Source organism: Panthera leo, chromosome B3 (assembly GCF_018350215.1).
Source record: "Panthera leo isolate Ple1 chromosome B3, P.leo_Ple1_pat1.1, whole genome shotgun sequence".
In the NCBI taxonomy this organism is placed as follows: domain Eukaryota; kingdom Metazoa; phylum Chordata; class Mammalia; order Carnivora; family Felidae; genus Panthera; species Panthera leo.
In genome coordinates, this window is record NC_056684.1 from 21,738,325 (window position 1) to 21,755,380 (window position 17,056).

The 17,056-nt window shown below is 45.0% G+C and overlaps 1 protein-coding gene across 1 annotated transcript in view; it reads right to left on the reverse strand.

Annotated features, from left to right (window-relative positions):
• The window catches only part of OTUD7A (OTU deubiquitinase 7A), a 374,562-nt gene that overhangs the window by 29,958 nt on the left and 327,548 nt on the right, over positions 1–17,056 (reverse strand). The window contains exons 8-9 of the mRNA XM_042941241.1: positions 14,971–15,098; positions 14,041–14,153 (exon numbers count right to left, since the gene is read on the reverse strand). Of these exons, the coding sequence (XP_042797175.1) occupies positions 14,041–14,153; positions 14,971–15,098 (241 nt within the window). The remainder of the gene's footprint in view (positions 1–14,040; positions 14,154–14,970; positions 15,099–17,056) is intronic.

Here is a 17,056-nt window from a genome sequence, read left to right on the forward strand (position 1 = left end):
TGCATCATGAAATTTAGGATTCTAGGTATTTCTGGAAAAGGCCAATAAAAAAGAAATGCAGTAAACACACTACAAAGTTACATAAACATAACAATGAGATTGCAGAAACAACTTCAGAGGGAAAGCAGACTGAGAAACACACAAAAGAAGTGGGGAACCAGGACACAAGATGCCCTGTGGGGGCTGCCCAGGGGTCCTCAGGCTCCCTTTTCTGTGTCTCTTTTTCTGTTTTAAGAGCTTGTCAGCTTCCACTTAACCTGTGTCATCAAATGGAGAACAAGTAAGCTTTTCTTTTATAAAAGGTTAAAGAACAAGTTATTTTTATTACAAATGTCAAGATAAGTTGTTGATTCCTGCTCTCTATACCTGTTTTGCATTTGTTAAGAGTGTGGGTTTATGTTTTTGGTCAGTTCTAAGTTTGGATTCTGGCTCTCTCTTGTGGGCTGTGGGACTTTGGGAACTGACCTAATTTTTCTGAATCTCAGCTTCTGGATCTGTCATTTACCATATTAATGACAGCTTCACAGCCCTGCTTAACACATAACATAATGTAACACATAAGTGTGTTCAGTAGACGACACGGCTCTAATTCTCGCCTGCCAATGTTGTCCTTCCCTGATTCCTAGGACATCCAGATCCTTTGAGGTCAGAGCACCCTACTCTGGTTTCCTAGTAGGCCAAAGGGGTGACTACTTGGACCTTCAGGGCTGGCCTTTGCTCCCTGCCTTCTAACAGGTCAGGTTTGGGTACTAGTATTACAGGACCTGGGCAGGAATATCTCCCCTGGGTGTGTGTGGGGGCACAAGTGGTCAGCTCTATGTCTGCTGCTCCTGGATCCAACTCTGTATGTACATACATAGCACAGCAATGGATGACCAGCACTAAGCTGGGGTTGGAAGAGAATTAAAAAGAACCACTGGGTTTAGCTGTACCTCAAGATATTGCAGTCTGAATGAGGAGACAATATAAAACATATATGAGCCCTGGATGAGGCAGGGGCTCAAGACAGAATGACGTGCACAATAGTGCAACATTTCTCTGGGTAGAGCACAAACAAGTAGTACTTTAAAGAGACAGTGCAGAGGTGCTATATCCCCCAGTCCTCTGAGATGTGGGGTCACAGACACAATCCATGTTACTAGAGTTTAAAATACAATAAAATGCATATATCCTTTGACAAAGTAAACTTTGAGAGGCTTATAAACACATTCTTCCTTTTCTTATCCCATAGACCACTTCTCACACAAAAATAGCTGAATCCCTTTCACGATCATTCCATTCTTTTTTTTTTTTTAAGTTTGTTTATTTATGTTGAGAAAGAGAGGGAGGCAGAGAGAAAGAATCCCAAGCAGGCTCCACGCTATCAGTGCAGAGGCCAGTGCAGGGCTCAATCTCACAAACTGTGAGATCATGACCTGAGCTAAGATCAAAAGTTGAATGCTTAACTGACTGAGCCACCCAGGTGCCCCATGGTCATTCCATTATTGACATGCAAGTAAACAGGATGAAAATAGAAGCACCTAGAAATCTATGTCTTTAGGGTAATGACTTCCCAAAATTTGAATCAGAATGGCATTGTGGAGCTTCTGAGTTGCTGGTGAGATTGCAACAAAACACATAAAGCTTTAGGGGAGAACTTGGCATATAAGTTACCCTGCAGGGGTCAAAGATGTTCCAGAACAAGAACACCGAATGGAAACATCAGTTCAAGAGAGTGCTCTTCCTAATGGTCTCCAAGTGAGGAAGACCGAGCATATCAAAGGGATTTCCTGCATGGAAAGCCCTGTCATTCATTCAGATTAGTTTTGATACAATGAGAATGTGTAAAAGTCTTGGCACAGGCCACTTACCCCCAACAGTAAGTGCTGGAGCACAGCTGAATCTTCCCCAAATCATATAACTTGTCACAATGGATGTGGCAGAATTAGGATTAAGAAAATGCTCAACTGCTAACTTGATAGGAATGTCTTCTGATGTGTGTACATATTGGAGGGGGCATGTGGGTAAGGAGCAGTGCGGGCACAGGTTGCCAAGGCCCCTCTCAGCCTACCACATCCACCCCACATGCTCTGTTGATCTAGAACTCTTTCTGTTTCATCTCCTTTGCCACATCCAAACTCCAGTCTGTACCTCATGTCTGATTCTTGCTGCCTGTGCAGATGAAGTAAGAATACTCCACCCCTTCTCTCCTCCTGAACACAATCCTCCCACCTGGAGAGAATGCACAGAGGAGTTACCGGAAGTTTGTGGAAAGTATATAGTAGCAAGTGGATTGGGGAAGAACACTAAATTTACATTTTTTTTTTTTACCCTCTAGTGTTCCCAGATGTGAATGCAACACAGCTGAAACCCATGAGTGGACACTGGTGAGGGGGAAGAAGGTGTCCTCTAGTTTGGGAGTGAGAGTAGGAACTACTAAAGCTCAAGTAGAGCATAGAAACACCCATTTTTCTTCTCCTCTTTCTCTCATGCTCCAACTCTCAGAAGTTTCCTGCAGGCAGTAGCTGAGGCCACAAAAGATGACTCTGAGAGCCAAAAATCTAAGAGAGAGGAAACTTCCTCAATGATCAGTGAATCTGTGATGCCAAGAGGTTGGGCAGGGGGATCCCTTTTTTTTAATTTAAATTTTTTTAATTTTTAAAATAATTTTAAAAAAATGTTTATTTTTGAGAGAGAGAGAGAGAGGGTATGGGCAGGGGAGGGACAGAGGGAGAGAGGGGTGGGGGGACAGAGGATCGGAAGTGGGCTGGCATCAGAAGAGCTTGATGTGGGGCTTGAACTGAAGAACCATGAAATCATGACCCAAGCTGAAGTTGGATGCTTAACTGACTAAGCCACCCAGGTGTCCTCCCTCCCTCATTTTGTGTAGCATTTCCCCCCTCTCTGTCCTCTGGCCATCTGACCCAGGATACAGGTGCAGTCTCAGAATTATATGGCAGAGTGCTGTAACTAAGGCCCTAGAATTCTGGCTGGAGGACAGAAAAGGGAGTCCCAGGCAACCAAAAAGTACCTGGAAAATTATGGAAAGGGAAAACTTGAGAAAACAACCTTGTGAGGTTATCTATTAACTCCTGGACTCCCCTTCCCCCCCCAACCCCAAGTTGAGCATGTATAGGTTAGTTCCTAATCAGAATTCCAAAGGCTCTGAGGACTGACTGAATAGATCATACCCAGGTCACAGACTGAGTAATGCAGCCGAATAGGACAACGAAGGCTTTGAAAACTTAACTGACATGGTAACCATACCCCAGGGAAGGCAGGTTGAACCCTATGGTATGAACCAATATGGTATGATATCAGGAAAACCAAATGGAAAGTTTAGAGCCCCCAAATACAATAAGTAGAATAAAGAAATTCACAGAATGGAGTCAATACCAGATGGAGATGAAGGAAAAAGAGTCCGTAAATTTGAAGGCAGATCAATAGAAATGATTCAGTCTGAAGATGAGAAGATTGAAAAACTGAGACCCTCAGTGACCTGTCAGACAATGCCAAATGTCTAACATTTATATTACCAGAGTCCCAGAAGAAGAGAAAGAGTACAGTACTCCACCCACTAAATTAAAGAAATAGTAATGGAAAGCTTACTAAGTTGGGCAAAAATACAAATCTATAGATTCAAAAAGCTCAGAGAACTAAAGAGGACAAATCTCTAGAAAGCCAGACACATCAAAATAAAATGCTATAATCTAAAGATGGAGAAAAACTTGTTGAAAGCAGCCAGAAAAAGGTGATACATTCAACAGAGAAACAATTATTTGAATGACTGCAAATTTCTCACCATGAACCATGGAAGAGAGATGGAGGGGGAGTAAAATTTCTGAAGTGATGTAAGAAAAGAATGTTAAACTAGAATTCTGTACTCAATAAAAATATCCTCCAGGTATGAAGGTAAAATAAAGACATTCTCAAATGAAGGAAAAGTTAGAGAATTCATAAGCAGCAAATCTTTCTAAAAGAATTTAGGGAACATTTTCAGATAGAAAGAAAATGATACCAGAAGAAAAGCTGGAATGTCAAAAATGAAGCAAGGGCAACAGAAATGCTCATGATCTGCACAATATACTAGACAATTCCTTTATTCTTGAGTTCTTTAATATATATTTGAAGATTCACATAAAATTATAATATTGGCTTATGGGCTATTCAAGGTATGTAGTAGATGTAACATATAATAAAATTATAACATAAAGGGAGAGGATGAGGGGCCTATATGGTAGTAAGGGTTCTGAATGTCACTTGAAGTAATTTTCACTGGACGTAAAATATCAATGCCAAAAAAGATTGCTTAAGGAATGTGTATTGCAATTTAAAACCATTTACGAAACATATAAAGAAACATAGTCAAAATCACAATAGTTAAATCAAGACTTTAAAAACACTGAAAAAAAGACCAGGAAGAACAGAGGAACAACAACAACAAACACATGGTGTACAGGGTAAATATGATAAAATGGAAGCTGTAAATTAAAGAAGAAAAACTCCCACATGATCATATTAACTTATGTAGAAAATTCTTTTTTTTTTTTTTTTTTTTTAATTTATTTTTGGGACAGAGAGAGACAGAGCATGAACGGGGGAGGGTCAGAGAGAGAGGGAGACACAGAATCGGAAACAGGCTCCAGGCTCCGAGCCATCAGCCCAGAGCCTGACGCGGGGCTCGAACTCACGGACCGCGAGATCGTGACCTGGCTGAAGTCGGACGCTTAACCGACTGCGCCACCCAGGCGCCCCTGTAGAAAATTCTTTTGATAAAATTTAACATTAATTAATTATAGAAACTTGCAACAAAAGGAGTAGAAGTAAATTTCCTCAGCCTGATAAAAGATACCTACAAAACCTTTATCATCATATTAATAAAGATTTCTAACATTGGTAACCAGGAAAGGATGTCCTCTCTTACCATGCATATTCAGCATGGTACTAGAAGTTCTAAGTAGTGCAATAAGTCAAGAAAAATAAAGGCATAAGGGCTAGAAAGGAAGAAAGAAAACTATCCCTGCTCACAGATGATATGAATTTCTGTGGAGAAAATCTGAAGGAATCTACAAAAAAAGTCTCATAGATGTAATAAATGAGTGTAGTAATGTCACAGAATACAAAGCCAACACAAAAATCAACCACAATTCTATAACTAGCAATGTGCTATTGCAAACCTAAATTAAAACACACACACACACACACACACTCACACACACACACACACACACACACACACACACACACACACTATCATTTATAGTAACTCCAAATGAACTGCTCAGGTATAAACTGAATAAAACATGTATAGGACCTACATGCTAAAAACTATAAAACACTGATTGAACAAAGCAAGAAAGATCTAGGGGTGCCTGGGTATCTCAGTCGGTTAAGGCGTCTGACTCTTGACCTTGGGTCAGGTCATTATCTCACGGTTTGTGAGTTAGAGCCCTGTTTGTGAGCGAGCTCTGCGCTGTCAGCATGGAGCCTGCTTGGGATTCTCTCTCTTTCTCTCTATGCTCCAGCTCTGCATGTGTACATGCTCTCTTTCTCTCTCAAAATGAATGCACATTTTTTTAAAAATATCTAAATAAATGGAGAGACATACTGTATCCCTCGGACACATGAAAAAAGATGTGTTAGAAGACTCAACATTGTAAAGATTTCAATCTTCCCAAATTCAGGTATAGATTTAATGCAATACTAATAAAAATGTCATTGGGATATTTTTCAGATACAGATAAGTGGATTCTACAAATTTATATGGGAAAGCAAAACAAAACAAAACAAAACAACCCCTCCCCCAAACTAAAAATACTAAAAAAGAAGAAAGTTGGAGGAATGATGCTAATCAGTTTCAAGGCTTATTACAAAGTAACACCGATTAAGAGGGTGATATTGTCAAAAGATCGACACAAATTCCAGTGGAAAATAATAGAGAATCCAGAAAAGAAATACATACAAAAATAACACCAATTATTTTTTGACAAATGTTAAAGGGTTTTAATGATGAAAGGATAGTCTTTTCAACAAATGATATTGGAAAATTGAACATCTATATGTAAGTATACGAACCACTGATCTGTTCCCCATCCTGATAGTTTTAATTTTTTGGATAATGTCATATAAATGAAATCATACATACAGCACATAACTTTTTGAGATTTGACTTTTCATTCAGCAGAATGTCTGTGAGTTTCATGAAAGTTTTTGTGTGTATCAGTTTGTTTCTTTTTATTGATGAGTAGTATCCCATAATAAGAATGTAGCCCAATTCATTTATTAAAGGACATTTGAGTTTCCAGTTTTTTATGAATTTTGAATAGAGCTGATATAAAGATCTTTGTGTGAAAATGTTTTGATTTTTCTGGGGCAGATTTTCTCAACCTTGGCACTACCGAAAAGTCTGTACCAGATAATTCTTTCTTTTGGGTGGCTGTCCTGTGCATTTTAGAATGCTTAGCAGTATCCTTGGCTTCTACCCATTAGATTCTAGCAGTACCTAGCCCACCCTACAGTTGTGACAACTAAAATTATCTCTAGATCTTGGCCAAATGTCACAGGGGGAGAATTACTCTTGGCTGAGAAACACTGCTCTAGGGTAAATACTTGGAACGGAATGGCTGGGTCATATGGCAAGTGCATGTTTAAATTTGTAAGAACCTGTCAAACTACATTTGAGAGTGGTTGTACCATTTTATATTGCCACCAACAATGTATGAGAATTGTATTTGTTCTGCATTTTCACCAGCACTTGGTATTGTCAGTACATTTTCTTTTTGACCTTCTAACACATGTAGTGGGTTTTTCCATTTCCCTGATGGGATTCACATTATATTCTTAAAACTGAGAGGATCCGGTTTATTCCCTGCCTCCCAGGTTATTCCCTGCCCTACACAAAATGTAGGGGTTGTGTTGAAAATTGCTTGGTAATAACTAATTGTAAACGCATTTAAGATAATTCCTCTCATTAATTCATTATTGACCTAATATTTACAAAGGTTTTAAACATTTGACAGATGAGTAAGGAGAGACTCAGAGAGCCTGAATTGGAAAATGCCTTTTTGTACATTCACAGAGCAGACAACTGATGGTGCAGGTTTAGTCTATTGTTAGTAAGGGCTGGGATTCAAATGGTGATTGCTTGAAACACATCCTGTAATTGGACTAGAAAACAAAGAGATATTATTCCATTGCCCACAGAACTAAAGTTTCTGAAGGTAGAAAAAATCTAATTCTCCATAATAATGGAGACAGGCTTCTGAGCGAAGGGACAGGAAAAAAAAAGCAGGGGACCTGGGAGGCAGAAGATCTGAGTTTGAACTATGGCTTTATCATTCAATGCCCTGGACAAATCATTTTCCATCCTGAATCCAAGTTTCCTCATACGTTGGGTGAAAATTATAATTTTTATCTCACAAGTTTACTGTGATGGCAGAATGAGACTATATTCATAAAAATGCATGGCAAATGGAAGGCAATTAATAAATGTTAGGCTAATGAATAAATCTTTTTCAGAGCTTATAAAGATGAAGAAGTTGAATATATTTAGTCTTTGGATTTCATGTAATTGTTTCTCATCTCAAATTAGCCAACCTGAGCTGAATGCCAGAAAGCTCATTTCTTTCTGTCTGACTTTTTCTTTGATGATATCATTCATCTCCTGAATTTAAAGTTAGAATTTTATACCTAGCCAACCTATCCACCAAGAGTGAGGTAGAATAAACACAGATTCAGATATGCCAGGACTCAGAAGGTCTATCTGCAGTGCACTCTTAAGAAGGTACTGAGGCTTGTCCCAGTATATGCTCTAGAAAATCCCAGGGCTGTGACTCAGACATACCTGGGTCTATATTCTAGCTTCACCAGTAACTAACTGGAGACAAGTCAATTAATCTCTCCAAGCATTAGTTTCCTATTTTTTCTTATTTTTAAATGTTTATTTATTTTTGAGAGAGAGAGAGAGAGACTGCGTTCTAGTAGGGGAGAGGCAGAGAGAGAGGGATACACCAATTCCGAAACAGGCTCCAGGTTCCAAGCTGTCAGCACAGAGCCTGCTGTGGGGCTTGAACTAATGAGCCATGAGAGCATGACCTGAGCTGAAGTCAGATGCTTAACCAAGTGAGTCACCTAGGTGCTCCAAGTTTCCTAATTTATAAAATGAGGATAATGTGTGTAAGGCAGGTAGGTGCTCAGCACACATTCCTTCCTTCCTTCCTTTCTTCCTCAGCTATGCCCAGAACAATCCAATAAGCTGTTTGTGTGTGTGTGTGTGTGTGTGTGTGTGTTCCTTTCCTGCAGTACTAGGCTCTGGAGGTCAGGCCACAGAGTATAAAATGTAGTGACCTTGATGTATAAACTAACAGGAGGGATTTGCTCCATAATCAGAGAGACTCCTTAAAGCCTCAAAGCCCTTAAGACTAAAAGAATTGAATTTCTAAGGGTGGAATATCAGACATTGAGATGAGCCAGTGGAAAGTCAGGGAGAGGGAACACATTTCAGATATCTAGGAAGGGCCCTTACAACATACCATATAGGCAGCAGGTATGCCAATTTACAGAATAAGTGTGACGATGTCTTAATAAACATTATTTTTACTATTGTAAAAATATCCCTTTCCAAACACCTTTGAATCTGTGATTTTGTCACTCCATACCAAGAACATCTGAGTATGTAGCAGATTGCTTTAGTGGCTACAGATCCTTCCTGTGTACATTCCTTTGTACTTGTCCCTTTGCAATGTGACTTTGCCCCTCTTCCCTTCACGGGTGGAGTCTATCTCTCTGCCTTGAGGCTGGCTTGACCATGTGACTTGCTTTGGCCAATGGGAATTAGTACAGTGATGCAATCAGAAGCTTGAGAAGCGCCAGCAAATCAGGGGCTGCCCTCTCTTCCTTGCCCTTAGACTGTATTGGGCAGTCTTGGACCTCCTCAAAGATAAAAATCCATGTGGACAGAGGCCCAGGGAGAGCTAGTTTTCAGCCTCAGAGCAGTGAATAAGACTGTCTTGGACTATCTAGCCCCGCCCATACTAATTGCCAGATGACTTCTGCCCCTCGAGTGGCACCAGGCAATTCCAGGGACCCCCAGAATATGAGGAAATCTGACTGGATGCTGTTCTAAGCCACTGTTAGAGTGGCTGTTCTGAGTTTGGGGGTGGCTTGCTATGCAACCATCAAAAACTGATACAACTGGCAGGGAAGTTACTACCAAGTGGATTTTACAGATGAACAGACGGAGGCTCAAAGAGTTTATGAGACATGTCCAAATTCACATGCCCAGCTTGGGACTATAACCCAGTGCATTTAAGTTTGGGTCTCTGGTCACGGTCCACCAAGCTCTTTTATTTGCTCTCCTTATGCAGTTGTCCTGAAACTAGATGAAGTACCCAGAGACCTTCACTAATAGCTGTCAGAGATTTTCATCACTTTCAGAACAAGTAACTGGGTTCTTCTGATTGCACACACCTCTTTTATTGGAGTATGGTGTGGGGCTGCAGGTGCAAGAAGGTGATGGGCAGCCAGATTTAGGGAAGAGTTATTTCCTTGTTACCTCCCTGTCTTCCTTCTGGGGAGCATCCCTCTCCCCGTGCCCCTCATGAGGGTTCAAGCACCCAGGATGGCAACAATGGTGATGGTTAGACAGGGCTATAAAAACCCCAGCAGCAGCCCTTTGGGAGGGTTGCATTTCACGGGTGGTATCTTAGAGGGTCTCTGGAGCAGCAGCAGTAGCACAGGACATCTGATTTCTATTATTTTGGCCATGGAGAAATGGATACATTTTGATTTGCAAGCATCAGAGGGAATTCATTCTGTGGCTTTAAGTGTGCCCTGCTCAGAAGCACCTGGCTCTGCCTGGGTCTTGGCTCTTTACTATGCTTGCAAGTATATGTCTGTGGATGCCATCATCTGTCTTTCTTGTGCATCTGAAGTTCAACAGGAAGCCCATACCCACATTGCCTTCCTGGGGTCTTCAAGGGTGCCCTGCTCTGTGATCATGTACTCTGGGGCATCAGCCCTAAGCACCCTATCCATGGTGGCTATCTAGCTGGTAGCTTTCCCTGCCTGAACACCAACCTGGTCTACACCCTTCTCCTTGGGCAAGCAGTGGACATACATCTCTGCCTCCAGGGTCTCTTGCCAGGTTCTGCCAGTGAGCCTGGGGGCCAGCCGCTATGAATCGTGCAGGAAGAAGAAAGAAAGAGGGCCAAGCTCATTCTTGAGTCTGCCCTTCAGTCCCTTCCAACCACTTCAGATACATAAACTCCCCATGTTCTGGGCGAAGTAAGGGATTTAAAAATGATATCAGGCCAGTGTCCATGCCAGGGAGAAGCTGACCCCCATCTGTGCCAGTACTAGGAGGCCAGAAGCTGGGCAGGGAGCAGGAGAGAGGGAAAGGCTCGTGCTGCTGCTGTTGCTACACTTGTCCCTCATCCCTGGGAACCAGGTTTCCTAATGAGCCAGGTATAGGAGGGAACACAAAGAGGGCCATTTTAGTCTTTGTCACACCTGCAAACTCATTCTCTCTTGCTTAGCTCTCTCCTATCCCCAAATTAAACCTGGAAAATTTGTGTGGCTTGTCTGGTTGCTTCTCCTGGGGGCTGCCAGGCCCAGGCCATTTTGCTGTTTCTCACATCACTGCCTCCTCATTCTCTGGCTGCCATCTGTGACCCCCTGTGTGGTTGCCACAGGCCAGAGAGGAGAGGCTGAAAGTCCTTCTTGACTCTTCTTTTGGGTGCCGACTGGACTTGGTGGAGGCCCAAATGCTGACCCTGTTTTTATGGAGGTGCTTTTGTGGGTCTTGGGACCTCCCCACAGCTCACTGTCTCTGTCCTTAGTTCCCTGGACAGAGGTGGTGGCACCCTAATCTGATGTCTTGTGATCAGCCTTCTGGCCCGGCCTCTTGGGTTTACCCTCATTGTAGGCAGAGTCCTCCTGAAGACAGCCCAGCTTAGGCCTCATCCCAGGGTTCACTCCTGGTGCTCGGAAAGCATGCATGCATAGCTCTTAGCACTGCATAATCCTCCATGGCTGTGAGGACTTGGGAGCTGGCCAGCCTCAGCCTTCAGAGCCTTGGGGAAGACAGTGGGTACTAGTCTCTAAGGCCCTCAAGCCCCAGAGATGCCCCACATCTCTTAGCTCAATGTGAGGAGGCAAACCTCTTCCCTTTGCCCAGGGAAGATTGAGGCAAAATGCAGATACTGACAACTCACTAAAAAACAGTCTCTTTTGAACTTCTGAACCCCAAGGGGAGGTGGGAGCTCCATGGCAGGGGAGCCTCTCCTGGAGGGAGACAACATACTGGTATTCTTGTTAGCTTGACCATATGAGAGTGGTCCAGAAGGAAGGGAAAGGTGAAAAGACCAGGTGAGAGAGACTAAAAGCTGGTGTCTCACGCAGAGCTCACACACGTTTACCAAAGTAACATGTCAGAACCAAAAAAGCTTCATTTCTAGCAGTTCCTTGCCTCCTTCTGAGATTCACCTGTTGCTGTGGGATACACGTGACCATCCCAAGCCCAAACATGGCCCTGTTGGCTGCAGACATCAGGCCAGAAAACTCTGAGCTCTGGCATGGGAGGGGCCATGGGAGTAATATTTGAGCTCCTGGAACCATTAAAAACTCAGGAGAAACCAGCCATGAGGGCTTGGACACCATCCTGAAGAGCATTTCCTTATTGTGGTCTGTGCAAATGGCCAGCAAAGAGGAGATGCTCCTGAAGGCCTGGCAGGTGTCAGAGTTCCCACCTGCATCAGGTATTGTCCACCCCTGCCTACTACCTCTGTGCCCCTGATGGAAGAGGACGCTGGTAGCTTGTGTGATGTTTATTGGCTCCCCAAACCTGCTGGTCCAAGTTACAGTGGAGGGGGTTAAAAAAAAAAACAAGGATCTCTTGTGGGGGGAATAACATCTTTCATCTAACACTCACTGCCTAGACACATTTTTATCTTTACAACTGAGGCCAAATTTATGGTGAAGGGGTCCTGGGTGTGTGTGTGTAGGGGGGTGGAATTTGGAAATGCATGAGAGCTACAGTTGGGTTGGCAGGTATCAGCCACCCCAGAGCCCTCTTTTTGTGAGCTGGGGAGAGTGGGTAGCTAGTCCAATGCCTTCTCTCTCTTTCCCATTCCCTCAAAGTTTAAGAGAAGAACAGAGCTGCGGCCCAACACCAAGGAGGCCCCTCTGCTATGGTCTTGCCCTGACTGAGTTGGCAAACCTGAGTCCCATGGGAAGGAGACAGAAACGAACACTAGATACACCACTCTTTCAGCCCATAACTCAGCTCTGGGTCCTCTTGGTTCCCAGGGAGCAGGAGAAGCTGAGACCTTAAGAGCTAAGATACACCTGATCAGCTGTGTGACCATGTCCCAAGTGCCTCCTGGATGGGGGGGGACTCTGGGGACACAGGATATGGTGATGGTCACCTATTATTATTGTACCCCCCCATCCCAGAAGACACACTGGGGTAGAGTCAATCCACCTGCATCTGTGGCAGGTGCCAGAGAGGCAACAATGAAAGGGATGCCAAGGAATTCTTTAGGCACATCTCAGGCATGGCTCAGGAGGCATGGAAAAGCAGAGTGTGGAATTTTCAGGAATGAATTGAGTGTTTAGAATTTTGTGTCCTTAAATGTCCTAAATAAGACAGACTTTTGGGACTGACATGTCACATTATTAAAACAAAGTGAAAAAACAACCCCGTGGGAATTGTGTTTATGGGTTTCTGTACTGAAGGGCTTATCTTTGAGGGTCCCCAATATAGTGCCAGGCCTGGGAAGCCCCAGGCCCTGCTTGCTGGTGGCTGAGGGCCCAGAGGCCAAGATGTGGGGCCAGGACATACTCCCAGCACGGGCTGTCTACTGGCGTCTGATCCTTTCTTGGGTCTCCTCAGTGTCAACACTCAGGCTTTCTTTCTTTCTTTTTTTTTTTTTTTTTCAAAGAGAGTATGTGATGTGTGAGCAGTGGAGATAGAGGGAGAGGAAGAGAAAATCTTAAGCAGGCTCCATGCTCAGCGTGGAACCTGACACAGGGCTTGATACCATGACCCTGGAATCATGACCTGAGCTAAAATCAAGAGTCAGATGCTTAACCGACAGAGCCACCCAGGCACCCCAAATGCTCAGGCTTACTTGTTTGGCTGAGACTTTTTCTAGGGTGACAGCTTGGCCCTCAACTTCAGTAGGTGTGAACCAAAGCACATACCTCCTTTGAAATGCTATGGCCACAGGTTTGGTGACTGTTTTGTTTGGCCACACTCTTCATTCTCATATTGGATGTTTAAGCTGTGTCTTTAGGAACAAGTTACTCCCTACACGTGCACAAAGCCAAAATCTTTTTGCCAGTAATGTGCATAACATCTATGGAGCTCATTGGGAGATGCTGGACTCACTTAATGACCTCTTGCTCTCAGTGTGATTGATTGATTGATTGATTGATTTTTAGTGTTTATTTATTTTTGAGAGAGAGAGAGAGAGAGAGAGAGAGAGAGAGAGCATCTGAAGTGGGCTCTGCACTGCAGCAGCCAGCCTGATGCAGGGCTTGAGTTTACAAACCATGAGATCACGACCTGAACTGAAGTCGGATGCTCAACCAACTGAGCCACCCAGGCTCCCCTCAGTGTGACTTCTTGAAGTCAGGAATTAAATAGATACTTAGGTGGAAAAAATCCAAACCCAACTGCTTGAGGCTTCTGAGCCTGGTGAGTACAACAGCAGTGGTTCAGGATCTCCCAAGTCACATGCCTCCTACAAAGGCTGGCTGAGCAGGGAGTCCTCTCTCCAGGACTGCCTGCAATGAGGAAGGGAAAACACTGGTGACCTTCATGCCTCTACCTGCAAAATGCATGCAAGGCTGTGTAAACTTTCCCCCAAATATCTGGCAGGGGTCCAGCCAGGCCTCACAACTGTGCCCTGAGTCCTTGAGGAGAATGTAGTGTCTGAAGGCAGGAGTCTTTGTGTTTCCCCCAGCCTGGGGTTACCACGTGCTCCCTCAAGCCACTTCCCATGCTGGGTGGCCAGGAGCTCAAGGTGACCATTGGGGAGGGGAAGGGGCAGCACTTACCCCCCGCCTGTGCCACCGTTCTTGCTGAAGTGCGTGCGTGGCTCGCTGGATGCCAATTTCAGTAGCTCAGTCCACTCCCGCTCCCATTCCTCCTCGGTGTACACCAGCCCTGACTGGCACAATGGAAGCCGGCTCAGGAGGTGGTGGGCCAGCCTCCTCACCCGCCCCCCACTCCAGGTGAGCCTGGCAGCCCTGCTGGACCCCTGGTTCAGTCCAAGCCCAACCAACACCCAGGCTGGGCACCACCTGCTAGTGGCCACTGACTGTCCCCATATGCTATCGACAATATTTCTTCAGAATGCCCAGTCTCCAATTTCAATGCTGTTGGGGGTCCACCCAGAAACAAGGGTCATTCCCAGGGGGTAAGAATGACAAAACACAATCTGCACACACACCAGGCTTGGGGTTGACCATTAAAAAGTTTAAAGGGATGATGGGCCAAGTTCAATCAGAGAGCAGGCAGATTCTTCTTCTAGGACAGCAAAGTGCTAATGTCCCTCATCATCAGGAGGACTGGGATTCTCTCTGGATAAAGTACAAGAGCTGGGGCTGTAAACTGTGCCAGGACCGCCCTGTGGCTACACCTGGCCTTCAAGCCACCACCAGTAGTGACCAGACATAGGTGACTGCATAATTCATCATCCAAGCCAGGACACATTTTGAGAGTGAAGGTGGTTGGTTTTCATAACTATGCAAGGACAGGAGGTGAGAGTGGACATGTTGTCACTGTGTGTGTGCCAGGGTCTGAGCTTTTGTAATGGGCACCTCTTCAGTGGGTTTAAATGGGGAAGGCTTTACTACTCCCAGAAGCCATTGCTGCCTGACCTCACAAGACGGACATGGCCTTGGGGCACAGCTCTGGACTCCACCATGGCCCATGGCTGTGCTTGGTGTGGGTCCCAGGCTCTGGACATCCCAGCAGGTACCAACCTCCTTGTTTTGCTGTGTCTGCTGCCACCTCCACCTTCGCTTTAGGGCTTCCCTTTCAGCCCCTGTCCTCATCATGGTGTAGAGAGCTTTCCGCAAAACCAGGTCCCGGTCGTGAAACCCCCACATTCCTGCAGTAGGAGGCCCATGAGGAGCAGAGGAGAGAGACAGGATGTGAGGAGGGGGACAAGTCAGTAGGTAACTCAGACTGCCACAACTTACCAGACGTGGCCTCCTGCATCTGCACACAAAGATAACTCATTAGTTAGCCATCAATTCCCCCCGATTAGCTAGCAATTCCCCTCGGGTGTCTTTCCCCATTTCCCCTTGAAGCAGGTTGGTAAATGAGAGAGGATGTCCCCTTCTCAGAGAAACAACAGTGGGTGAAACCAAATGCTGCCTCTTTCTGGGACCCTTGGCAAGACACTTTGAATTTCACAGGTTTGTTTTGAGGGACCTCATGTTCACCATCCAGCTCTTGTGTTTGAGTGAGAGATAGTCTCTGTGGATAAACTGGTGATGTGTCCCCACATGGGGTCTCGAGCCAGGATGGCAATCAGACCCTGGTTTCATCTAGGGTCTGCCACATCTGATGTCTCTGCCCTAAGGCATCTCAGCCTCCTGAGAAGCAGAGCATCAGTGGACATCACTGCAAACATCTGGACCTAAGAGAAAGTACCTGCTTTTGAGGTAGAAGATCTTTCTCCTTCACCCCTTCCCTGGCCTTTGCTGGGTGTTGAGGGATTATAAGGAAAACCAACCATTTCTGAGTACATTCTTGGGGCAGGTCAGATGTGGTCAAGAGACTCAACAAATGAAACAAATAGTAATGAGAGGTGCGGCTCTTGCTGTGGGGAAAGAGTGGGGGAATCTATCCATCCATCCATCTATCCATCCATGCATCCATATCCATCCATTTAATTAAATGGCATTAATTCTACTTAATTAATTCTGAACTCATTGAAAGGGATGAGACACCATTCTGGTCATTGGCAATACCCACAGCAGCAATTAGGACAGACTAAGTTCCTAAAATCTCACAGAGCACACACTGGGGGAAGGTGGAGCAGCCATTGAATTAGCACATAACAAACCACCTCAGGGGCAGCGGCACCATAAGGGGAGATGAAGCAGGCCAACGGGATGCTGGTTGGCATTGGTCATGGTGTGAATGGAGACATCAGAGCATAGACTCGAGTGGGTATAGGAGGGAACTGGGTTGCCATTCCAGGCAGAGGGACAGGCCAGGCACCAGCCCCAAGGGGCACCCACGTGGAATACTTGAGAAACGGCAAGAGGGAAAGGTGGCTGGGGGGAGAATCAAGCAGACAAGGTGAAGAGTGAAAAGGTGGACTTTTAAGTGAGCTGAGGGCCCCTGGAGAGCTTTCATAAGAGGAGTGACCTGCACTGACCTAATCTTTAAAGGCTCAATCTGGCCATGCATCCTTTAGTGCAAAGGTATGCAATAACCAGGGGCTGCTATGGGCTTTCCATCAAGAGAGGCTTTTGTCTTTTTCTACAACATAGACAGAGGGCAGTGGCCATTAATGCTTCTGTTATAAACAGGCCAAGCTGATCTTACTCATCCCTCAGACCTGCCTGTAGTCGCCTCTCAGGACTCTCTCAGGTAGGGCAAGTCCAGTCTCAGCTGGACACCACGGCTCCTTGTTCAGGTCTCTCTTGCAAAGAGGGTCTCTCTGCCCCATGGATGTTTGCTTACGAGTCTGGCTTTAGGATTACTGTCATTTCTGTGTGTGCCCCCCAACCCTAGGTCAGTGTCAGGCCTCGTCTGCAGGTTTAACAAGCACTGCTGGTCAGTGTTGTGTGGCTGCTTTGGGCAGTGCTGCCCCTCCCTGTGGGGTTTAGCAATTGGAGTACAAAAGGAAAACAAGGTGCCAGGAGAAAAGAACCAATTGGCCATGAGCCCCAGACTCAGCCATGGCCCAGCCTCTTCAGCAGCTGGAACAAGGCTGGCCATGGGAGGCTTTCTCTTCCTAGGCAGACAGTAGGCCCACTGTGCTCACTGAGAAAACGTCTGCCCTTAGACCAGACCACAGTGGCATGTGACCTGATTTGTGTCTTTGCCCAC